The 24,171-nt window shown below is 43.6% G+C and overlaps 2 protein-coding genes across 4 annotated transcripts; both read left to right on the top strand.

Moving 5' to 3' along the window:
- Positions 1–446: 446 nt before the first annotated feature.
- Positions 447–23,430, top strand: LOC100382893 (uncharacterized). 3 transcript variants are annotated; one of them, NM_001175582.1, is made up of 12 exons: positions 521–751; positions 1,628–1,875; positions 7,633–7,686; positions 7,759–7,854; positions 7,941–7,997; positions 8,070–8,297; positions 19,919–19,956; positions 20,049–20,095; positions 21,030–21,160; positions 22,018–22,071; positions 22,177–22,320; positions 22,980–23,397. In NM_001175582.1, exons 1-12 carry the CDS (start codon positions 556–558, stop codon positions 23,073–23,075), a joined length of 1,389 nt encoding a protein of 462 aa, NP_001169053.1. In that variant the 5' UTR covers positions 521–555; the 3' UTR covers positions 23,076–23,397. The 3 variants fall into 3 exon arrangements, with proteins under 3 accessions (XP_020405461.3, XP_035821866.1, NP_001169053.1); XM_020549872.3 differs by lacking the exon at positions 8,070–8,297 and having other exon boundaries at positions 447–751; positions 22,980–23,430; XM_035965973.1 differs by lacking the exon at positions 1,628–1,875 and having other exon boundaries at positions 453–751; positions 22,980–23,430.
- LOC103651611 (uncharacterized) lies at positions 8,304–15,510 on the top strand. Its single transcript, XM_008677276.4, has 3 exons — positions 8,304–11,543; positions 11,721–11,814; positions 14,725–15,510. The coding sequence occupies exons 1-3, from the start codon at positions 11,150–11,152 to the stop codon at positions 14,855–14,857; spliced, it is 621 nt and encodes a 206-aa protein (XP_008675498.1). The 5' UTR covers positions 8,304–11,149; the 3' UTR covers positions 14,858–15,510.
- Positions 23,431–24,171: the final 741 nt, after the last annotated feature.

Raw genomic sequence — 24,171 nt, 5'->3', positions numbered from 1 at the left:
AGATGGCGCGCGGGGGTGGGGATGTGGAGGTCGTGTTGCGCGCGGGGGTTGGGGAGCCCTGGCGATGACGGCGCGCGGGGATGGGGCGGTGGAGGTCGTGCTGCGCGCGGGGGTGGGGGAGCCCTGCCGAGACGACGCACGGGGGTGGGGGAGGCCGCTGAGGCGCTGACCCAGGGCAATTGCGTCGACTGTGGGCCTTGTCTGGGCCACAACAAGCAGATGGGCCTCCTAGAAAGCGTGTACTTCGTATTGGCAAGCTAAAAATAGTACCACATTGATCACTAAACTGTGCACCTGTTTATAAGGTCTAGTGCGCACACAATATGTGTAGTCTTGGTTGGGCGTGAGCTTTGATCCACGCAACTAGCTTTTTTGGTAACAGATGAGAAATGCCACAACCAAAAATGACAGCCTACTCCTTACCGTATATAGAATTTTACCATATTCGGTTATTTGCCTATGTTCGTACCCACCGCCATCACTACGCATGCCGGTCCGTTAAGCTTCCTCCCCAGCTTACCGCGTGCTGAAACCCTAGCCGCCGAGGAGCCGACGATGTCGGACCCTTACAACCCGTACTACCGTGGAGCCTTCCCAGGCGGCGACGGTGCGCCGCCGCCGCTGCCGCCTTACTCGGACTTTGATGTCGACCTCGTCGCGACCCGTTACACCGGCACCCCACGGTCTCATCCATCCTCTGCCGACGTCGGCGCCTTCGAATCGCATCTCGGCGCGAGACGATTCGCGGAAGGTGAGAGCGGTCCTTTCTGTTTTGGTTGGTATGGTCGTGGTTGCCATAGTGTATGAACGTTTGGCCGATTGTTTGTCTGAAACTAGTAGTATGAAGATCAATTGGCTGTGGGACTCGGAGCTTATGATGGGTGTTGCTATTGTTAATGGAGCTTGTACTGATATAGGCATATAGCTATCTTGGATATTTGTAAATTTGTGCACAATTTTATTACGCTGTGTGGAATTGTATGGCTACATAAAACTTAAATTGAGACACCACAGAGAATAATTAAGGACATAAATTGCACAATCAAGCATCGATAGTGGTATTGTCTTCTAGTTATATAGGCATGTATCATAATCTCGTCCTCAGTTGTTGTCTTGTTTGGTATTTTGGTAGATGCAATGCAGATTGTAGACTTAGACCATTTCGTGGAGCACTTTTAGTGAATGAGCTTAGCAATGAAGGGCCAGAGGATAAAAAAATGGTAGCAATAATATTCGAACAGGGAAGAGTCTTGGTAATTAGTGGGGAGTAGCTGTACCAGAAAACAGAAAACTTGGAGTTTAGACCTTTGGTCATCTGATTTTGAATGTAAAAATGCTCTCACTGTGTTTCTACCAATAAATTAAAGCCAATTTTGAGGTTAGCTACGAACTGTAAATGCACTTCATTCTTGCCACTCTATTGGAAGTTATACTGTTGCAGTTCTTCTCGAGTGAGTAGTACTAAGAGGTTCTCAGACAGCATTAGAGCTAGGATTTTCCCTTATTCTAGTAGTACTCTTTTGTTTGATAACTGTGCTTTCATTCATTTCAGTACATTATTATTATTTTCAGTATATGTTTACCTAATACAGCTGGCTTATAAAGTTCTTTTGTATACATACTATAGTTCTCTATCAGTACCACCAATCTTGTATGGGAAGTCATAGTACTGTTGGCCAGAGTGAGACTTTATATTCATCAATTACTATGGCTAAGCGCCCTAGGCTTGAAAGCAGCCTTCCTATATATCCACAACGACCGGGGCAAAAGGACTGTGCCTTCTATATGAGCACTGGAACCTGTAAGTATGGAGAGACTTGCAAATTTGACCATCCACAATGGGTTCCAGAGGGTGGGGTTCCAAACTGGAAAGAGGTGACTATCTGTCATAATGTCATTATTATTTGTAGCTATCTATACATCTTATTATTTAAAATTTTACTTGTAGTGTGTTTATTTTTTTTTTTAAATTTTTTATACACACCTTTATGTAATTATCTATGTTATTTCCAAAACCATGCTTTATTACTGTTAGCAATGTAGCCACACAAACAGAAGATGAAAACACATGTAGCTAGCTTCAATTCCTGCATTGAAGCGTTAAACCATACTCATGAAGTTTCAGGGTCGATGAGGTCAAGGAAGGGGGTAGAGGGACATATGTCACTCATGGTTATCACGGCACCATGGCGAGGCGAGGCGCCAGCCGGGTGCCTAGACACGTAGCCGCCCATTTGTCCAGCAGCAAGTATGCAACATATATGATATATCAAATACTAGCAACTAAAATATAGGTCCAGTAAGTAGCAAGCAACTATATATGGTGATAAATTGAATAACTGATAAATATGGCATACTAAGTCTGTAAGGCCTTATCAAAATCGCAGCCCCTCTCCCTGCTATTTGAGAGTTGGAGGCATCTTTGTCTCGCCTGGTTGACGGTTGTGTTCCTATGGACCAGTTTATGTATGTTTGTTTCTGGCCTCCGTAAGGAGTTCTTAGTTTTGTGTTTCTGTTTTTCTTTTATTTTGTAATTTTCTTTTCTTTTTTCTTTTCTTTTGTATTTTCTGGTCTTCTAATGACCATGTACCCTCTCTTCTCTTAAGTTATAAAATGGTGCAGTCCTGCTGCGCATTCGAGAAAAAAATTTGAAGTCCATCTCATTTATGCCGCTCACATTCTCATCAGTCATCACTTGCAGTTGCAGTAGATTCATCTTCTGTAGTTAGAGCATGGCCATAGTCATCCTCAACATGTAGATCATCAGGAGCAACAAAGTCAATTTCAGCTTCTTCCTCATCTCCTAATACTTGTCGTTCTTGTTTTGAAATTGTGGTTGTGGTGTTTGTTGAAGCAGCAACTGCAACACCATTTGGACGAGTATAGGTTCTAGTAATCCTAGGAAAATTGCGGCCATGTAGTGATGTTGTTACACCAATGGCTTCATCAACATGGAACCAGAAAAGATCATGATCTCCAGGATGAACTTCTTCATTGTTAATTACCATTTGAACCCGTTCATTGTCCCATTGGAACTCTTCTAAGATCAAAGGATTCAGTTTTTCCCCTTCCACACGTCTCTTTTTGAACCTTTCCATTATCTTCTTGTCTTGGACATAAACCAAATCATTCAATCTTTGGTGCTCCAATCTGTTCTTTTTTTGTATGGATCTACAAAAGAAATCATTACTCACTTAGTAACCAACTACGAAAGGAAAGAATAAAAATTCAGCAAGTACATAATGTGAATGTCTTACAGACTCAAAGATACTCCAATTGCATTCACAATCGGAGGCCGAGCAGCAAAGTCCAAGAATACGTCTTGCAAAATTTTGAAGTTCTCTATAAAGCCACCAAAAGCATCCCACCAATCAACTGCAATTTCAGTTTGTATCCAGTTTGTATTTTCTTAGTTAAAACTGAATGAAACAAAGGATTTAGGATATTTACGAGAGTTCTTTGTTTTTTGTTGCTTCACTATCAACTGCTTTCCAAAGCTCCTCATTTTCTCATAATCATCAACTCGGTTAATAATCATTTCAAGCAAATCAACTTCACCGACCATCATCTTTTCAAGCACATCATTGAATTGAATTCAGAGACTAGAAGCAAGGTCTACATTGTGTCCCGTGATGCTGAAGAACTTATTTGGATTCAACAATAATGCAGCCCCATGTAACTTTGGCTCCATCGGACCTAACCATTTAGTCTCTATGATGTCCACTATTGGCTTCAATAATCTATTTCTGCTTGAAAAAAAGTTTGTTAACTTCTCCTTAGCAAGTTCTATGTTAGCCATTCTTTCTAGCATGGTAGGCTTCTCATCTCCATCAGGGCTTCTCATCTCCATCAGCAATCTTCAATGCAATCAAATAGAGGTTGGGATGCTTTAAAGCAACCCTCCACATGGTACCAAAACTACATAGCAAGAATAATGTCACAAGATCTCTTCCTTGCCTATGTGGCTATCTATTTGGACCTAGTCCAATCCCCTCACACACAGAGTTGACGCAAAGCATCCTTATGCTTGTACAAACTCTCCAAAGTCAGAACAGAAGTGGCAAATCTAGTGTCTGCTGGCCTGACTAGATCTCTTCCTCCAATCTTTTCCCTCATTGCATTGAGAAGCCTCCCATGCCTATAACTGAAGTTTGTCACTTACTTGACTTGGTTAACACATCTTTTGAATTCTCTTATGCCTGGAATGTCTTGTAACATAAGATCCAAACAATGTGCAACACCTTTTTTTTCTTATATGTCCATCAATCAACCATTATGGTGCAGCCATATTTCTTCCATGAAACCTCTAGCTTATCCCTTGGTTTTGAAATCTCCTTCATTGCCTTTTCAAGCAATGGCACCCTTAATTCATGATAGGAGGTTTGTACCCATGGCCGTATTGTCCAACAGATTCCATCATAATCTCATAGACCCGAGAATTTGCTGCATTGAATGGATGTTAAAAGAAATCAGCCATATGCATATTATTCGTCCTCTCCATCCTCTCCTTTTCTTCCTTGGTTCTCATGCACTGTTCTATAGAATAATAGTGGTTTTAAATCACATTCATATATTCCTCACTGGAGTGTGTGGTGTGTCTGTGCTTGCACTTTTTTTTGGAGGGGTACATGTAACCTGTTCAACACTCTCTTTAATTTCATTATTGACAGATGGGTACCTAACAGTGTCCTAATTTACTCCTGATGTGCGTTTCTCCTCCCATCTCATGCATATATCTTGACTCCTCTCACATCTCTTGCCCATGATGCCTCTCTGAATTGCTTTTCTTGACACCCTTGTCTCTCCAATCCACTCCAAACACAAGTGGGTTGTGGTGGATACTGTATCGAAACAAGCCCTAATGATTTCCATGAAAATTGGAACTCTAGATTTGCACTGTGTTAGTACAGCTAAGTTATCGCCATGGCTAATATAGGTTGTGTTTAAGATAGTTAACTTTATGAATACCATCTTACTGTTTGCATCATGGTTCTTAAGTCATCACCTAGGAGGCTAGTTATTATTATTTTGTGTGTGTGTGAGGGAGGGACATCAGCGGTGCTTGATCTAGATAGGGACAGTGGCAGTGGTTGTTATAGGCTGTCATGGGCATCATAGGGAGCGAGAGGCAACAACCAGGCTGGGATAAGGCTAGAGAATAAGATTGAGATGAGCTGGGATAAGGCTAGAGAATAAGATTGAGATGAGAGAATTGTGGAGAGTTGGTTAGCAGCAGATAAGTCCAAGAAAGTAGGAGTTAGTTGAGAGTTTGTAGGAGAAGTTGGTTAGCCATAGGATTATTTATAAGCCGCATGGCAGCAGGGAATAAAGCAAGCAAGATCATTATCATACCAATCTCTCTCTCTTGCAATGACCCTCTCAAGCGCCTAGGGCTGCTACCCTAGAACCAAGCCTGCGGCAGAGGGGTATAACCTCGCCGGAGAAGACAGCTATCCCCATGGACCAAAGGTCCATGACACTTGGTATCAGAACCAGGTTATCCTCACCACCACCAGCCGCCCATCCCTCACCACCATCAGCCGCCGCGCCATCAGCCGCCGCAACGCCCTCCCACCCGCCCTCTCCAACTCCAGATGCATTCACTCGGCTCGAAGAGAGTTTTGGCCGTCTCGCAGAGAAGTGGGATCAGTTCGTTGTGATGTTCCACCGCTACAAGGAGAAGACAGAGAAGGAACTCCAAGCAGCGGTGCGGCTTCAGGCGGCAGCGCGAGGGTTCCTGGCACGCCGCCAGGTACAGTCCCTTCGTGGGGAGAAGCACCTTGCTGTGGCCTCCAGGGCCACCCCATGGCCGTCATCACATGAGCAGGCCGTGGTGCGCCTGCAAGCCGCAGTGCGCGGCTTCCTTGTTAGGCGGGCGGTGCGGAAGCTGCACTTGCTGATCAGCTCATCGCTGCACCAACTCGCAGCCTGCACGCCCAACCACCAGGTCTCGTCTACACTTTTTGAACCCCCTGCAGAAGTCGAGATCTGGGTATGCAGCTCCCCTGCACGACCAAAGAGGGTCGTCTCCTTCATTCGGGCAACTACCTTGGTGCTGGACAGACCCAACATAAGAACGGGCTGGTTCCTCCTTCACCTTTCATTCAACGTGAAGTCCGCAGTTCAACTCTTTCCTTGGGATCCAGGAGGACATAGCTGCAGTTCAAATTTATATTTTAGTTCCACATTTTTTTTGGTATTTTCGTCTTAAATAATAAAGGTAAGCCGAGATGTAAAAGGCTTAACCTTAAGTCGTGTCAGGTAAGTCTATGGCAGCTCGAGGACGAGCTGGTCCTCAAGGGAGGGGGAGATGTCATGTGCATCATAGGGAGCGAGAGGCAACAACCAGGCTGGGATAAGGCTAGAGAATAAGATTGAGATGAGCTGGGATAAGGCTAGAGATTAAGATTGAGATGAGAGAATTGTGGAGAGTTGGTTAGCAGCAGATAAGTCCAAGAAAGTAGGAGTTAGTTGAGAGTTTGTAGGAGAAGTTGGTTAGCCATAGGACTATTTATAAGCCGCATGGCAGCAGGGAATAAAGCAAGCAAGATCATTATCATACCAATCTCTCTCTCTTGCAATGACCCTCTCAAGCGCCTAGGGCTGCTACCCTAGAACCAAGCCTGCGGCAGAGGGGTATAACCTCGCCGGAGAAGACAACTATCCCCATGGACCGAAGGTCCATGACATAGGCCTACGGGGTTTGTTGATGCCCCTTCTCACTATGTTCGATTGCTGCTGGCAAGATGATATAGTGTTGCTGCTGCTAGCGGTGTTCCCAATTATGGTGAGTGGATGGTAGGTAGGGGTGGTAATGGGCTCTAGATTTTACACTATAAAATTTAAGGATCGAACCAGATTAGGATCGGGCTCTATTCCTATTTTTTTGAACTAAAAAATTAATTAAGGGTCCTAACTTATTGTGAAGAAACATTTGGATCATGATCCATTACCACCCCTAATGATAGGGCTTGGATTATGTCAGTATATCTTTTTCAGAGTAAGTGTATGGGTTGGGACTGCCTAGAAAGGGTGAGGCTGGAATAGTCTAAGAAAATTCAATCTCCCCTCTATTTTCTTATATTATTTTTGTTCTCTTGAGAAGCGAGCATGCGTACATCTACTTGCCTCAGTTTTTTCACCCTCACCGTCCTGCCACAGACATTTTGGCTCAACATCATTAGCATGCCATCCATTGCCATTTTGCCACCTTTGGTTCGACAAACTAAGTGACTTGAGTCTTCCAATTTATTCTAGCCTCATCATGCTTGGCAAGTGACTCATTGCACATTCGCATCTGCTCTACGAAGCTGTGTCTGCTCTTTACTCTCACTGCAACAACTCTTGATGTTGCTCCCATTAAATAATGCTTAACGAATACTTGATCAGCTGAGGCGCTGATAAACATTGACAAAAAGCAACAATTCATGCTAGGACACACCTAGCTAAAAGAAAAGTTACACTTTCACAGTAATGTTGTTTCTGTATCAATTTCTTTGAAATTTTCTGGCTTTTAATTTGCATTTTCATATTTGATGCCTTCTGAAATAATCTATAGTATTATGTGCTGTGCCTTCTGTCTTGTTATCCTCGACTAATTCTCTTTCTGGCTTTCTTAAATTCCTTTTGCAGGTCCTGAATGATGAGGATTATTATCCTGAGCGACCAGGGGAACCAGATTGTCCTGTAAGCATATCATATTCTAGTTCTAGAATCTGTCTGACCCATATATTCATAGCATTGTTCCCAACATTGCAGTATTTATTGAGTAGTAGATGTAAGTTTAAATCTAAATGCAAGTTCAACCATCCAAAGGAAATGGTGAACGCATTAGGAACAAGAACAGACAATGAAGTAAGTTAATTATATGTATTCAATAGACTGCTAATTTTTCTAATCCTTAAGAGTCTCAATTGCTGTGCTTTGCTGAAATGCAACAGTCACTAATCGCTGATACCACTATCTTACCAGTGAGGCCTTCTGAACCCGTTTGTTCGGTAAGATCTTCCATTGCTGTCAATTTTTTCTCTCATGGCAGTCCTTCATTTCTTGATTGTCCCGTATTTCAGTTCTATGCAAAAACAGGCAAATGTAAATTTGGTGCCGTTTGCAAGTTCAATCACCCAAAGCTAGAAGATATTAAGACACCATCTTTGATTGCAAAGGAAACCATATATAGAGCAACAACTGATGCAGCAGCGCACATTGGTGGGACAGATGATTCTGTTCCAGCAAAGACACATGCACCAATTGCCCCAGCCGAGGCACATAATGCAAAGGGGCTTCCAATAAGACCAGTATGTATTTACCAAATGGTTGTTTAGCTAGAGCAGTAAACTTCAGTTAACTTTTTTTCTTTGATAGAACATTTGATACAGTAAATTTCTGTTTTATCCAGATCTTTTATTTGGAAACCTCATTAGTAAATATGTTGCAAAAATGCAAAATATATGCAGAAATGTAAAGCTAGAACTCTGTCCCATGCTTACTGCAAATTCTGTCAGTAATCCAGTGTCGGTCCTAAGGAGGCCCACGGAGGGGCTGCAGCAGCAGCAGCCATGGGCCCTCCAAGGGGGATTAGACAAGGATAGTTAGAGATAAGATTAGAAGATTAGATCTATTGCTTAGGGTCCAAGTTACTTGAGTCCAAGGAACCCTCTCTATATAAGGAGAGGGATTGTATCAATTGAAGGTAAGCAAGAGATTAGAAGGAAATCCCTTCTCTCTTGCCGGCCGTGGCAAAGCCCTACGACCGGCCTCCCTCTACTACGCATGAACAGTACCACACCGCCTCCACTAGCAGCACCCAACCATCGACCCCCTCCAATCCCTCACCAATTCTCCAATCCCATCTCTAGCCATAACAAATGAGGAGCTGACCCCGCCTGCGGGCTACATCGTCACCTTCGTGCCTTCCACGAGTGGGGTTCGGGGTGCCGGTGAGCCGCTTCATGCGGGCGCTCCCGCACTACTACGGGGAGCCAAGTTTTTTTTCCACTGCCCTTCCGCTGCGTCTTTTCCTGCGCTCTTTGCCCGCAACACGCAGCCGCCACCACATCTCCGTCGTGCGTTCGCCACATCTATGCCGTCGCTCACCAACACACTTCAACTAGCGCGCATACAACCGACCCGCCAGCGCCGACGCACGATCCCTCGCGCGTAGCCCGGCAACCCACTCTGTGCCTCCCGCGGGTTGCCTAGACCCGACCGACCGAACACGATGTCGGGCGGTAGTGGCTTGTTCGGGCGCGCAGTCCCGTGATATGCGCCGGAAGACCTGTCGCTGCCCAGGCCGCGACGCAACCTCGTCGACGGCATCACCGGCTACCTCTACTACTGGAACCCTGACACCAATGCCACACAGTACGAGCGGCCTGCGACCGTGCCTCTGCCCTCATGGGTCCTTGGGTTCCCGACCAGGTGTAATTCGACGATCTGTTTGCGTGGCTCAACGCCAACATCATGGCGCTCTCCAGTAGCATGCCAGCAACAGCGGCCTAGCCGTCGCCGGCCGCTCCGGCACCTACATCTTCGTGGGCGGCGATACCTACTAGTTGCTTTGCGCCCTTGGGGCCGTCATCATCAGCTGCATGGCTGACAATGCCAGGGGCAACCATAGCAGGACGGTGTACGAGCCCCTGGCGCCGACCCTCGCTGCTTCTACCATGCCGGTTGTTAAGGCCCATAAAGCCTATATATTCTTGTCTGCCTATATATATATGCTACAGTACCCGAGGGGGTAATCATCTCGCTTAATCAAGGTTAGTGACATGGTAACAGAGCATGTTACGATTAGGGTTTCTCAGATTTTTTTAGCCGCCGTCGTCTCCTCCTGATCGCTGTCGCGGCTTTTCTACGGTCGCCGTCGCGGTCTTCCTCCGCCGCCATCGCGACCCTTCGGCTGGTATCGCGGCCCTCCACCTTCCTCCCGCCCGCCGTCGCGACTGTGGGCTCATCTTGCGCCGCCGTCGCGGCCCTCCCCGACCGCCATCGCGGCTGCCGTGCGCCGTGCAACCTCGCAGTCGTCGCGCGTCTACCGTAGCGGCTACCGTCGCGGATCCCGTCCAGATCCGCGACCGCCATCGCGGCTGCCGTGCGTGCAGATTCGGCCGTTGCCCGTCCGCCGTTGCGGCTGCCGTCGCAGATCCCGTCCAGATCCGCGGCCGTCATCGCGGCTGCCGTGCGCGCAGATCCGACCGTCGCCCGTCCGTCGTCGCGGTCGGCTTTTCCCCTTCCCTCCTCTGCCGTCGTCGCGGTTTCCTCCATCCCCGCGGGCGGATCTAAGCTTCTGTGCCTGCGTCGTCCGCCGTCCGCACCTTTGGCGTCGTCCGCCTGGTGCGCCCTGCTGCCTGCTGCACGCCGCAAGGGCTGCAGATCTAGATCTGCGCCGCCGTCTGCTGCGCCCTTCCTCGTCGCCATCTGCGCCGGTGGCTGCCATTGCGTGCAGAGTCATCAGGGCAGCAGCCGCTATCCAACTCGGCTTCCGCGCCCAGGACCTCCGTCAACTCGTCCAACTCGGGCTGCTGTCAGCTGCGGTTCCTTTGGTTTGTTTGGTTTCCGGTCTCATGTTCTCCCTGATTTTCATTAAATTCAATATGACGACACATGCTATTGTGGTCAATATCACTCTTGATGGCCAAAATTATCCGGAGTGGGCTTTCTGTGTTGAGACTGCACTCAGGGGACATGGATTACTCTTTCATTTGACTGATGCAGCACCTGTTCTTGCGGATGATCGTCGCAATGCTGCTGATATCAAAACATGGCAGCTTAATGATGGTAAAGTGATGACTGCTATGGTGAACAACGTCAAACCGTCTATGATTACGAGTTTGTCTAAATTTAAAACTGCTAAAGTCATCTTGTCTCATTTGAAGGTGCGTTTTGTTCAGGACAGTGGTGCTCTATTACACACTCTCATGCAGCAGACACATGTTATTGAACAAAATGATATGAGTATTGATGAGTACTACTCAGCCTTTGATCGCCTGATGAGTGCTTTGACATCTATGGTGCCTGCTTGTATTGTTGATCCGTGTCCGGCTCATAAGTTTATTGAGAAGTTCTTCACTTACAAATTTGTTATGGGTGTTCGGGCCGAGTTTGATTCTCTTCGTGCTCGTTTACTTCAGGGTTCTGAACTCTCACAATGGCTAAGGCGTTGTCTGATTTACTTGCTGAAGAGACTCGTCTTAATTATCTGTCTTCTACTGGCAGTAATACTCACAATGTGTTGGCTGCTGCCCAGAAACCTAAGAGTGTTTTTAAGCCTTGTGATCATTATGGCAAGACCAATCATCGATCTGAGCTTTGCTTTGTCAAGTTCCCTGAGAAGTTGACTGATTTCCGTGCACGACGTGCTGCTCGTGGTCCAGGACCATCTACTAGAGGCTCAGTTGCTGTTGCTGCCACTTTGTCCGCTTGTACTTCAGAGTCGGCCCGAATACTTGATTCAGGAGCCTCCTTTCATGTCACATCTGATCAGTCAAAGTTGGCTTCTACTACACCTGTCACAGATGGTGCTTCAGTGCAAACAGCTGATGGTATTGTATGCCACATTACTCATAAGGGTTCTCTTTGTGATCCACACTTTACAGTACCTAATATTTTCTTTGTTCCTGAGCTATCTATGGACCTTCTTTCAGTAGGTCAAATTACGGATCATAATTGCTTTGTCGGATTTGATGACTCATCTTGTTTTGTACATGACCTTCGCACAGGGGAAGTGATTGGGACTAGCCGTCGCCGTAGAGCTGCTCCTCGCCTCTACATCTTGGACTCTTTGCGGCTTCCTTCCTTGGCTACATCTCCAGTGTATGTGCTTTCAGCTACCCTTGCTTCTGTTGCGTCTTTTGCCCAGTGGCATCATCGTTTAGGTCATTTGTGTGGATCTAGATTGTCTACTCTAATAAAGTCAGGTTGGTTAGGTCATACTTCGGTTGAGTCTGATTTTCATTTTAAGTGTTGTCATCTTGGAAAATAAATACAACTTCCATATTTTACTAGTGTTTCTCATTCTGTTGAACTCTTTGATTTGGTTCACTCTGATATTTGGGGTCCTGCACCTTTTGTGTCAAAAGGTGGATATAGATACTATGTCATTTTTATTTTTTTGAAGTGAAGGTACTGTAGGGAGGGCCTACAGTAATTTATTAACTCAAAAAAATCTAAGTCAAAGAGTGCAATTTACAGAGAAAAGAAAGGAAGAAAGGATTACAATATAGAGTTCTGCAACCAATTACTAATTTCCTCTTTCAGAGAAGGCTTGACTCGATGACACACCAGAATCATTTCTTTTTTAAACATTTCCTTGCACTCATTAATTGTGGGTGGAGTCTCATTGAAAATCCAATTGTTTCTGCTTTTCCAAATGCACCAAGTCATAATGATGATGCTTTCCAATCTCCATGGGACTTGCCATCTCCTTCTAATCCTCAGCAGGGTATGAAGTAGGTCCGTTGTTCGAGGTGGACGGATGTCCAATAGTAACCAACATCTCCGAGCAAAGTTGCATCTGAAAAAAGATGGATAGCCGTCTCTTCCATCTGAAGAATACAGTTGTCGCAAGTGAAAGAGTCCAATGGCATTGAACGCTGTCTGAGGAAAGAGCGGGTATTCAATCTCTCTTTAAGCAGCAGCCAGAAAACCACCTTGTGCTTGGGTTGACATTTGGATTTCCACAACCAGGGAAAAAGGGTGAGTCGGTTGGTTACCGATCATGTGGGAGTAGGCCTTCTGAGAAGAAAACAAACTAGAAGAGGCATTGTAGAGCCATTTATCATTGTGATCATGTAACTGGAGATTTGCCAGAATGTCTAGTAAAGCAAGAAGCTGCTCAAACGCTTCAGCAGACAGGGGAGTGTGAAACATCTCATTCGATGAAGCCAGCCTTGCTTGATGGATAGTGATGTCTTTGAAAGAGGCAAAAGACCAGAGTTCCGGGAATCTTACAGATTTGCGCAAACCATCCCAATTATCGTGCCACAGTAGTGTAGTTTTTCCATCTCCAATCTCCACCCGGGCTAACTCCTTAAATGCGCCTTGAATTTTGAGGATATCTTTCCACTAGAAGGAATCAACGGGTTTAACTGAAGGTAGAGAATTGCTGTAATGGTTGGCCCAAATAATGTTAACCCACAAAATGTTGGCTCTATTAAAGAATTTATGGAGGCATTTCATTAGAAGAGCTTTGTTTTGTAACTCAAGGTTTATGACACCTAGCCCCCCTGAGCTTTTGGTTTGCAGACTGCTTTCCAAGCAACTTGAGGTGGTTTTTTTTGCATTTATGTCTGCTCCTCTCCAAAGGCAGTGCCGTCTGAATTTATCAATCTGCTTGATCACTGTTTTTGGGAGTTTCAGGGTGCACATGAAATAAGTTGGGAGAGAGGAGAATACCGCATTAACCATTTGTAGTCTGCCAACCTGAGATAAAAAGACAGAACTTGACGCAAGTCTTCTTTCGATCTTCTGAACGAGGGGGAGAATCGCTCCCAAGTTGGGTTTTTTAAGGCCCAAGGGAAGCCCGAGATACATTAAAGGCATAGCTCCAACCTTGCAGTGAAACGTATTTGCTAAGATTGCCAATTTCTGGTCTGAGACATTGATGGGATAAATATTAGATTTGTGATAGGCCTGTAGAATCTGCAAATGAATTAAGCATCGCTTTGAGGAAGAATAGTTGTCTAGGGCAAGCCTCCAAGATCAAAATAGTGTCGTCTGCATATTGAATAACCGGAAAGTCAGCCCCACATGCATTCGGGAGTGGGAGCCTGAGGCCACAGTCTTTAGCCTTGTTAACGATTGACTGAAGGAGATCTTTGATGATCATTCTCGCTACACTTGGATTTATTTCATGAAACGTCGCTCTGAGCTGATTTCTATTTATAAAACCTTTGCTCGCATGATTCACACTCAATTTTCCACTCATATTAAAACCTTTCATTCTGATTCTGGTGGTGAATATTTATCTGATAATTTCCTCCAGTTTTTGACTTCAGAGGGTACTCTTGCTCAGCTTTCTTGCCCTGGTGCTCATGCACAGAACGGTGTGGCTGAACGCAAACACCGTCACATTATAGAAACTGCTCGCACTTTGTTGATATCTTCTTTTGTCCCTTCACATTTTTGGGGTGAAGTAGTTTCTACTGCGGTTTACCTCATCAATAGACAACCGTCATCCAAACTCTCTGGCAAAACACCTGGTGAAGTTCTTTTCGGAACTCCTCCACGATATGACCACCTTCGAGTTTTTGGATGTACGTGTTATGTACTATTATCACCTCGTGAACGTACTAAATTGACTGCTCAATCTGTTGAGTGTGTTTTTCTTGGATACAACCCTGAACATAAAGGCTATCGGTGTTATGATTCATCTTCTCGTCGCATGCGTATTTCTTGAGATGTGAGCTTTAATGAAAACCGACCCTTCTTTTACAACTCTTCCACTCATTATTCTTTTTATTCCATATAGTCTACCTCCTTCATGAGCCTTCCTCCCATTTCTGAAACTTCATCAGATCACCACCTACTGTTTCTACCCCAGATGTTCTTATTCCCATCACACCACCTTCCACTTCCACACCATCTCAGTCTTACTCTTCCAAACCACCTGTCACTCATACTTACATTCGTCGTCCTCGCTCTACTCCCATGGCCAATCCTGATGATGATCCTGTTGCTGATACTTGTACTAACAATGATGACTCTCATGTTGTTTTTAATCAGGGGTATCATCTTCGTGACCGTGGCACTATTGCAGCTCCAGAACGTTATGGGTTTTCCCGTGCTGGTGCCGTCATTGCTGAACCATCATCTTATAAAGAGGCTTCTGGTATACCTGAGTGGCAGCTTGCTATGACTGATGAATTGAATGCCCTTCATCGCACATGTACATGGGATGTTGTTCCGTTACCTGTTGGTGCTGTACCTATCACGTGGGTCTTCAAGGTTAAAACCAAATCTGATGGGTCTATTGAGCGATATAAAGCTCGTCTTGTAGCCAGAGGTTTTCAACAGACTCAGGGTCTTGACTATGAGACTTTTGCACCTGTGGCCCATCTGACTACTGTCTAATCTTTACTTGCTGTTGCAGCCTCATCTTCTTGGACTATCTCTCAGATGGATGTCAAAAATGCTTTTCTTCATGACGATCTACGTGAGGAAGTCTATTTGCATCCACCTCCTGGGATAGAGGTTCCATCAGGGCATGTATGTCGTCTCCGCGAGCCTTGTATGGTCTTAAACAAACTCCTCGTGCTTGGTTTGAGAGATTTGTTTATGTTATCAAGGCTTGTGGTTTCTATTCTAGTGATCATGATCCTGCATTGTTCATTCATGTTTCTTCACGAGGACGCACGTTGCTATTACTATATGTTGATAACATGTTGATTACAGGCGATGATCCAGACCATGTTGCTCATGTGAAGGCATATCTGAGTAAGGAATTTCAAATGTCTGACTTGGGGGCACTCAGTTATTTCTTGGGCATTGAGGTTTTGCAGATTCAAAATGGTATTTATCTTTCTCAGGCCAAGTACATACAAGACCTTCTTGATCGTTCTGGTCTTAGTGATACTCGCACTGTTGCCACGCCTATGGATCTTCACTTATCTCTTCGTCCGATTGATGGGGCACCTTTGGAGGATCCATCTCGATATAGACATCTCGTTGGCAGCTTAGTTTATCTTACTGTCACCAGGCCAGATATTGCTCATGCGGTTCACATTTTGAGTCAGTTTGTCTCTGCTCCTACATCAGTTCATTATGGGCACTTACTTCGTGTGCTTAGATATTTACGGGGGACAAAAACACAATGTTTATTTTATGACTCAAATTCCCCACTTCAGCTTCATGCTTACTCTGATGCTACCTAGGCCAGTGATCCTATAGATCGTCGCTCCATCACTGGTTACTGTATTCTTCTTGGATCACCCCCTGTTGCTTGGAAATATAAGAAGCAAGCTGCTGTATCTAGATCTAGTACTGAAGCAGAACTTCGAGCCCTGGCTACTACTACTGCTAAGATTATCTGGATTCGTTGGCTCTTGGTTGATCTAGGCGTTTCTTGTGACTCGCCTACGCTTCTTCACTGTGACAACACTGGAGCTATACAAATTTGTCATGATCCAGTGAAGCGTGAACTCACAAAACATATTGGTGTTGATGTATCATTCACTAGATCTCATTGTCACCAGAAGACCATTGATCTTCAATATGTGCCCTCAGAATTACAGCTTGCAGATTTCTTCACAAAAGCACAAACTAGGGCACAACATCAGTTTCATCTAATCAAACTCAATGCTTCAAATCTTCCATTTCCGCCTTGAGTTTGACAGGGGGTGTTAAGGCCCATAAAGCCCATATATTCTTGTCTGCCTATATATATGCTACAGTACCCGAGGGGGTAATCATCTCGCCTAATCAAGGTTAGTGACTCCGGTGACCGCAACACCCCACTCCTTCCCAATCTACGACGACAGCGATGACCCTCTGGGGTGGTTCAACGACTGCGAGCAGTTCTTCTGGAGCCAGCACACCCTGGAGTCTGACAAGGCCTGGCTGACATCGTATCACCTCACGGGCCACACACATACGTGGTTTTGGCGGCTGGAACGCGACGAGCGTCAGGTCACGTGGCCACAGTTCGAGATCATGTGCCAGCAGCGCTTTGGTTCCCTCTCAGCAGTTGTGGCTTTTGCTGCCACGTTTGCCGCACCCTCGTCGCCGCCTCCACCCCCGTCATCAGGGGCAGCCATAACCTCTACCCTTGACCCCAAGAGCGATGTCCAGGAGAGGGTGGTTGCTCCGCGACAGACGGCGACGACCGTCCACCTGCAGGCTGCAGCACGCGACTTCCTAGCACGTCGGCGGGTGAAGCAAATGTTGGGGGTGCTCCATTGCGGGGGGAGTCGTAGCTGCACCAGCGCGACCAAGCAACGCGGTGGCTGTCCACCTCCGCATCGCTCCGTCCGGCTGGCCCACATTTGAGGCGACCGAGCAATTACCTCGACTACTCTCCTTCGTACAAGGGGATCTGCTGGCCTCGCCATCATCTGCTCCAGCCACACTACCCTCTGCGCACTGGTGGCCGCGAGACCATGAGGGGTTGCGTTGCACGAGATCCACTTGCTGCAGGCAACACCAATGTCGGCCTCCACGGGCCCGCCTCCGAAGGCTGTTGTGTCTTTACCTCCGTGGTTCCAGCTCGCGCCCTCCTCTTTGTTGTACAACGTTTCCTTGGGAGACAAGATGATGCTTGCAGTATATCTAGAATAATTAAAAGATGAGCCGAGATGTAAAAGGTTTATTTTTCGGTGATAGGTCGTTTGTTGGATGCTGCAGCTCAAGGACGAGCTGCTTGTCGGGGTGGTGGTGGTGGTGGTGTAGTGTTACGGCCTAAGGAGGCCCACATTGGGGCTGCGGCAGCAACAACCATGGGCCCTCCAAGGGGGATTAGATAAGGATAGTTAGAGATAAGATTAGAAGATTAGATCTATTGCTTAGGGTCCAAGTTACTTGAGTCCAAGGTACCCTCTCTATATGAGAGGGATTGTATCAATTGAAGGTAAGCAAGAGATTAGAAGGAAATCCCTTCTCTCTTGCCGGCCGTGTGCAAAGCCCTAAGGTCGGCCTCTCCAACGCCCTAACCCTAGACGCTTATTGTTCATCCCGTTACTGTTCATTAGGGGTGTAAACGGTACGGATATTATCCGACCATCCGACCGTTCGAAAAGGCTAATTATTCGGTTGGATAGTTTTTTTAGGATATCCGCAGAATTTTCGGATTTCAGATTCGAATTCGGATAGTACAGTTCGGATATCGGATACGGATATGATATGACTGATATCCGTCGGATTTCGGATATCCGGATATCTTCTCGGATAACTGTCCGAATTTCATATTTCGGATATCCGGACATCTACCCAGATATCTTACCAGATTTCAGATATTCGGATAGTTACATGTGGAATCGCCCTAAATATCTAAGTTTCAACATAATCAATACTTCACTTTATCATTTTCATATGGGGATTTGAGGTTATGTTCTTATATAATGTTTATTGTTTCTGGTAACATATTTGCAATTTTCGGTCGATAGTGGAATATTTTATGAATTTAAATGCATTTTGATAATTTTGTATAGAAAAAATTATAATAATACACAAATAGTCTCAAAAAATCATGAAATTTGACGGAGGAGTAATATATGCCCATATAGCATCCTCAAAAATGTTTGGGCCATAAAATCTAAAGATTGCCAACATTTCTTTCAATTCACTTTCACTTGTTATGTGAGTTGCATGTGATATCACCTTAACTATCCAAATTTTAACATAATCAATACTTCACTTTATCATTTTCACATAGGGACTTCATATTATATTTAATAGAATGTTTATTGGTCCTGGTAACTTATTTGCAATTTTTTGTAGACACTAGATTATTTTATGATTTTAATTACACTTTGATGATTTTTGTAGAAAGAAATTAATAATACACAAATAGCCTTAGAAATTCATAAAATTTGACGGAGAGTTAACATTTGTCTACATAAAATTCTAAAAAATGTTTGAGCCATAAAGTCCATAAGATGTTAGTGATTCTTTTTATTTTCTTACACTTGTTGTGTGAGTTACACGTGAAATCAGCTTAAGTATCCAAGTTTCAACATAACCGTTACTTCACTTTCTCATTTCATGTAGGGACTTGCGGTTATCTTCTTATGGAATGTTTATTAGTCTTGATAACTTATTTGCAATTTTTGGTCGATATTATAATATTTTATGGATTTAAATGCATTTTGATGATTTTCTGCAAAAAGAAATTAATAATATACAAATAGACTTAGAAATTCACGAAATTTGGCGTATGAGTAACATATGTCCATATAGCATCCTAAAAAATGTTTAAACCATAAAAACCACAATATGTCATCAATTATTTCATTTCATTTTCACTTATTTGTGAAACCCGTAATGATTACATGTGAAACCACCATAATAATAAGTGAAACCACATATCATAATAACACGTGAAACCACATATCATAGTTATCAATATTTTATGAATTTAATTGCATTTTAATGATTTTCTACATAAAGAAATTAATAATACTCAAAATAGCCTTAGAAATTCATGGATTTTTATGGAGGTGTAGCATATGTGCACATATAATCCTAAAAAATGTTTGGACTAAAGGAGGGGCTAAATGATTACAACTATGATATGTGTGGAATGGTGTCTTACACGATATCCGATAAAAATATTCGTTACCGACGCTATCCGTGTCCGATTAGCTCCGTATTCGATCCACGACTATCCGTATTTGTATTCGACAACATCCGTATTTGTATTCGTATTCGAAGCTATCCGTATTCGAATTCGAATCCGACCAAAAATATGAAAACAAATATGATTTAACTGATATTCGTCCGTATCCGATCCGGTTACACCCCTACTGTTCATCCATCTACACTGTTCATCCGTTGGTACTGTTCATGCGTCTCCACCAGCAGCACCCAACCATCGATCACCCTCTCCAATCCCTCACCAATTCCCCAATCCCATCTCTAGCCATAACATCCAGACTTGGTGTATAAAAGATTTTTATGAATAAAGATTGTTATATCTCGGTAACTCCTACTTAGTAAAATCTATCTACCAAAGTACGTCTGCTACTTTGCTACTGTATCTTCACAGATCGCTTTAGTTTAGTACTTTCGCATTTACTGTACCCAAATAGCTTGTATTGCTCAACACATTTTCTGTGGGAAACTCTAACCCTAATCAGGGTTGGGAGTGTATATATATAAGCCAAGTAATTGGGCCAAACCCATTACACAGAGGGGTATACAGGTAACTACACAGGGACTGACCCAAAACCCTAACGTCAGTCTAACATTTTCTCTCATATTGCAGGGTGAAGTGGATTGCTCGTTTTATATGAAGACAGGCAGGTACCTTCTTCATGAGCAGGGTTGCTAATTTGAATTTACTTATGCATATAAGTTTGGAGGGATCTGTGATTTTTTCTTTTGCGCTTTTACAGCTGCAAATATGGTTCTATTTGTCGCTTCAATCATCCTGATCGGTCAGGTCTGTTCTTTTCATAACTAATCATTTGGTCGAGTTAAATTGTCATTGACATCTTATAGGTCATTTTGTTCTGTTTCCATTGTGTTCCAGAAGGATAGAGAAAACCATCAGCAGGAAGCTAGCTCTAATCATATCACACTTTAGCTTGCAATATATACCCTGTTGAAGACTTGCCATTTGCAAATCATATGCTGAAAGCAGAGCTTGTAGTGAGTTTGAAAACATTAGAGGTCCTTGAAAGTCTTAGTAGGATAGAAAAGGCACCAGAGCTTCTAATATTATGTTTTTGTTGCAAATTAAAATGCCTGATTTCATATAGTGAAGTTATGATTAGCACTTCGAATTTTTCCTGAAGTGTCTTCTACTCATTAGTTTAGGTTTTGAGGATATTTGAAATTTCTTGCACCTGCAACTTTTATCATGTGTCTGTTTTTGAATGTCATGCTAAAATATCTCTACTATATAAAGCACCACACTTTTCACCGTCGTGCGTCACCTCTTCCCTTCCATTCACCTCTTCCTGCTCCCCCACATTTAAATGGTAAAAAACTAAAATTATGCATAAATGGGGATTCGAACCATGGTTGTTGGCTTCAAATCTATATTCACACCCACCTAACCAACATACATGTCTGTGTTTTATACTCTATACTCAAGTATAAATGAAAACGTAGCAACATTCGAGCACTAGTATAAATAAAACTGTAGCAACATACGGGCACTTCACTAGTCTTGACCTTATACCACACATTTGCAGACAGCAATCACAAAATGTTTCGCATTCCATTATCAATGTCCAAACAAGTACCCATCAACTTCATCCTAATAATATCATTAGCTCTTACCATTATGACCCTCCATTTTTTTATTGAATTTTTTCATATCTGGAATCTTTTTTAGACACCCCTCTGATGATATTGTTTTGTGTGTGCAGTTGTGGATATAGCTTTTATGGCTCCAGTTCAAGCTACTCTTCCTTTTCCAGCACCCATTGTCCCTGCAGTGGCGTTAAATCCGGCTGCAAATTTTCTGCAAAGCTTTGATTTCCATGCAACTCACGTGCCGGTATGTGTTGAGACTAAGGGTGCGACTGGTTCAACTTTTTGAACCTGCTTATGCGTTGAACAAAAGAGGTTCAACTTTTATACTACTACTTTGGAAAAACAGTTTTTTGTAGTACAAATCTGAAAACAGCTCGGATCCTGTTTTTGCTGCTTATTCAAGTTCGATATATTAATAAAGAGATACTGTAAATAGAAATTAAAATAGGTTTTAAAATAGTTAGGCGTCCCGAGAATGTGAAGAGAGGTAGAGGTCGACCAACCTTGACGTGGACAGAGGCAGTGAAGAGGGACCTGAAGGAGTGGAATATTGATAAAGAGCTCGCCGTGGATAGGAAGGGGTGGAAGTGTGCAATTCACGTGCCAGAACCTTGATTTATAGTTCCGCTTTTCCTCCTTAATCTTTTGACCTTTTCTTGTGCCCATTTAGACCTTGCTGGTTCTTGTGGGTTTTATCTCTTTTATGTGTTCCCCCGTTTCGTCGTTTTCGGTTCTCCTTTGCCTTTGTTTCCCCTGTTTTCTTTGGGGGTTGAGCTCTGAGGTTTTCATACGGGGTTTCATCTCTAGCCTACCCCAACGTGCTTGGGACAAAAGGCTTTGTTGTTGTTGTTGTTGTTGTTGTATACATTGATTAAGAGATGTAGTTAAACAAAGTATATATAAACAGTATACAATTTGTTCACAGTAGACAACTTATAGCAGTTTAAACCAAACGACTTTCATCTTTTTTTACAGAAGATAACCCACAACTGTTCTTTCACATCAGACAGCTCAGCAGTTTTTTCACAGCTCAGAATCTAAAAATGTCAAATGTATTTGTGATGTACTTAACATTTACATGCTTTCTTTTGTAAAACATAGGTTGAGCCTATGCCAATGATCTATCCTCAAAGACCTGGAGAAATTGTTTGTGATGTATGTAATATAGCCGCCTTCTTAGATATCCAATTCATTTTTTATGCTTGATTTATTGTGCTTATTTTAGAGCTTTTGGTCCTTTTTCTCATTTGTGTACTGCAGTTTTACATGAAGACAGGATCTTGCAAGTATGCTCAGAATTGCAAGTTTCACCACCCTTTTGACCGGTCTGCACCTCATTCCAAAGAAAACGAGGATACACAGCAGCCTGTGGCACTTACTCTTGCTGGCCTTCCAAGGAGAGAGGTAACATGCTAGACTATTGCTAGTAGCTTACGCTTCATAATGTAAAATGTTATGTACCAAACAATATCCTGTTATATTATGTCTGTGATACTTTAATGACTCTGATCATTCTTGTGGGTAACACTGTTTTTAAACCAAGAATGAAGACCTGACCTTGATTTTGCTCAGTTTGCACACTGGATCTTTTTGAATAAAAACCAGAAGAAATAATGTCATGCCAAGTGTTGGCAGGAATTGAATGCCACATATTTCACTGCATCACCTGGGAAAATTAATCTCGCCATTTCTTTTTGTTGGCCTGTACTTCGCTGGCATAGGATGTTTTCTGCCAAATTGGACTACAGCAAACTGTTTCCCCCCATTAAATTTGTTGACAATAATTTGCATGTCAAACCAGCAATCTGCTAGTAAGCTGACATTTCAACATGTAAACCGATGCTGTGACTGGCTTAAAAATATACAAGAGCGTGCATGTTCCTGTTGACAGATTTCCCTTAATGTTACAGCATCAGTTGAAATTATCTCTTTATTCATTGTCATTAGAAAGAATGCTTTTGTATTTGTTTTCAGCTAGATTTCTGTGATCTTTTACTTTTGTTTAGATTTACAAATGTTGATTTAGTTACATGCTTGTTAACACAGTGCTGTTGCTTACACAGGATGCTGAGGCCTGTGCCTTCTACATGAGGTCTGGCACGTGCGGGTTCGGTGCGCGCTGCAAGTTCGACCACCCTCCTCGCCAGGACGATGTCTAATACGGTGTACTCCCTCCGTTTCGTTTTAGTTGTCGCTGGATAGTACAAAATTGAACTATCCAGCGACAACTAAAAAAACGGAGGAAGTATCCTGTATCAGGATGTGGTACCATGCGAATCGCACTGTTAATGCTTGATGCTGTCACTGCCATGGTGGGAGCCTGACTTGTAAAGTTCAGTATCACCGGAAGTGTTTGTCGGCGCGTGCTGGTACTAACGGTGTACCTTCGGCGGTTGGATGGTGTCAAGAGTAAAAATACACCGCCTGTTCTCAAACTTTGACTGGATGCTAATCTCCAAAATGTGAGAACCAAGTTACCGTAACTTGAGTTAATCCGCTTGCATGGTTATGTGATGATAAGGCGTTGGGACGTGGAGTCTACATGATGGTAGGGATATAGGAGATCGAATCGCATGTTCGCCTCACATGTTGATGCAATGCCAACGTGCAATTAGCTTGTCAACAGATTAATTTAGCATTATTGGCATATTAAAGAGTTTAGGCCTTCAGGTATCAGGATATACATTTTGGAATTTTGAAAACCTGGATGGCACCATGAGTCGGTTGGTACATGCTAGAGCAGCTTTAGCGAGCTGCGAGCCCAAAATCAAGGCCCCACTTTTTCATGGGCATCTCCCGCGGGAATAAATCCCTGTTCTCATTTAAATTATAATTAGAATATACTTTTTTTACTATTAACGCAAAATAGTCACTTACATAATGTTAGATGCAAGAAATTATTATGTGTAGGTTAAAATAAGCACATTTATACGATGAATGATCTTTTGACAAGTTAATTATTTATTTTTATTATTAATATTACACGAAAACATCGTCACATGTAATCTTAATGGTTCCCACGGGGAACGTGGATGTAAATGATTCCCCGTCCTCGTAATATCAGGAGAGAATTTTTCCCATTTACATTTTCGTGGGGAAGAAAATTTTCCATTCCTATCCTATAATGGATGAATTCCCCGTGGGGAATCTTGGTTCGGGAAGGTCAGTGAAATCTAACTCTATGTTAGGACCCCCTCCCAACAATATTCTTAGGGATGGCATGGCAATGACCTATGGGTGGGTGTAGTGTGTGTG

This window comes from Zea mays, chromosome 3 (genome assembly GCF_902167145.1).
Source record: "Zea mays cultivar B73 chromosome 3, Zm-B73-REFERENCE-NAM-5.0, whole genome shotgun sequence".
Classification (NCBI taxonomy): domain Eukaryota; kingdom Viridiplantae; phylum Streptophyta; class Magnoliopsida; order Poales; family Poaceae; genus Zea; species Zea mays.
The sequence above is the reverse complement of the archived record's forward strand: the minus strand, read 5'-3'. Positions and strand labels throughout refer to the sequence as shown.

What these genes read in the sequence shown, in the direction of transcription:
- LOC100382893 (NM_001175582.1), top strand. Translation starts at nt 556, where the DNA reads ATGTCGGACCCTTACAACCCGTACTACCGTGGAGCCTTCCCAGGCGGC. An exon ending in GGGTTCCAAACTGGAAAGAG is followed by an intron (nt 1,876 to 7,632) that starts GTGACTATCTGT and finishes TTCCTTTTGCAG; the next exon opens with GTCCTGAATGATGAGGATTA. An exon ending in TCCATGCAACTCACGTGCCG is followed by an intron (nt 21,161 to 22,017) that starts GTATGTGTTGAG and finishes TGTAAAACATAG; the next exon opens with GTTGAGCCTATGCCAATGAT.
- LOC103651611 (XM_008677276.4), top strand. Translation starts at nt 11,150, where the DNA reads ATGGCTAAGGCGTTGTCTGATTTACTTGCTGAAGAGACTCGTCTTAAT. An exon ending in TTCAGTGCAAACAGCTGATG is followed by an intron (nt 11,544 to 11,720) that starts GTATTGTATGCC and finishes ACCTTCGCACAG; the next exon opens with GGGAAGTGATTGGGACTAGC. An exon ending in TCCTTGGCTACATCTCCAGT is followed by an intron (nt 11,815 to 14,724) that starts GTATGTGCTTTC and finishes GTTTTTAATCAG; the next exon opens with GGGTATCATCTTCGTGACCG.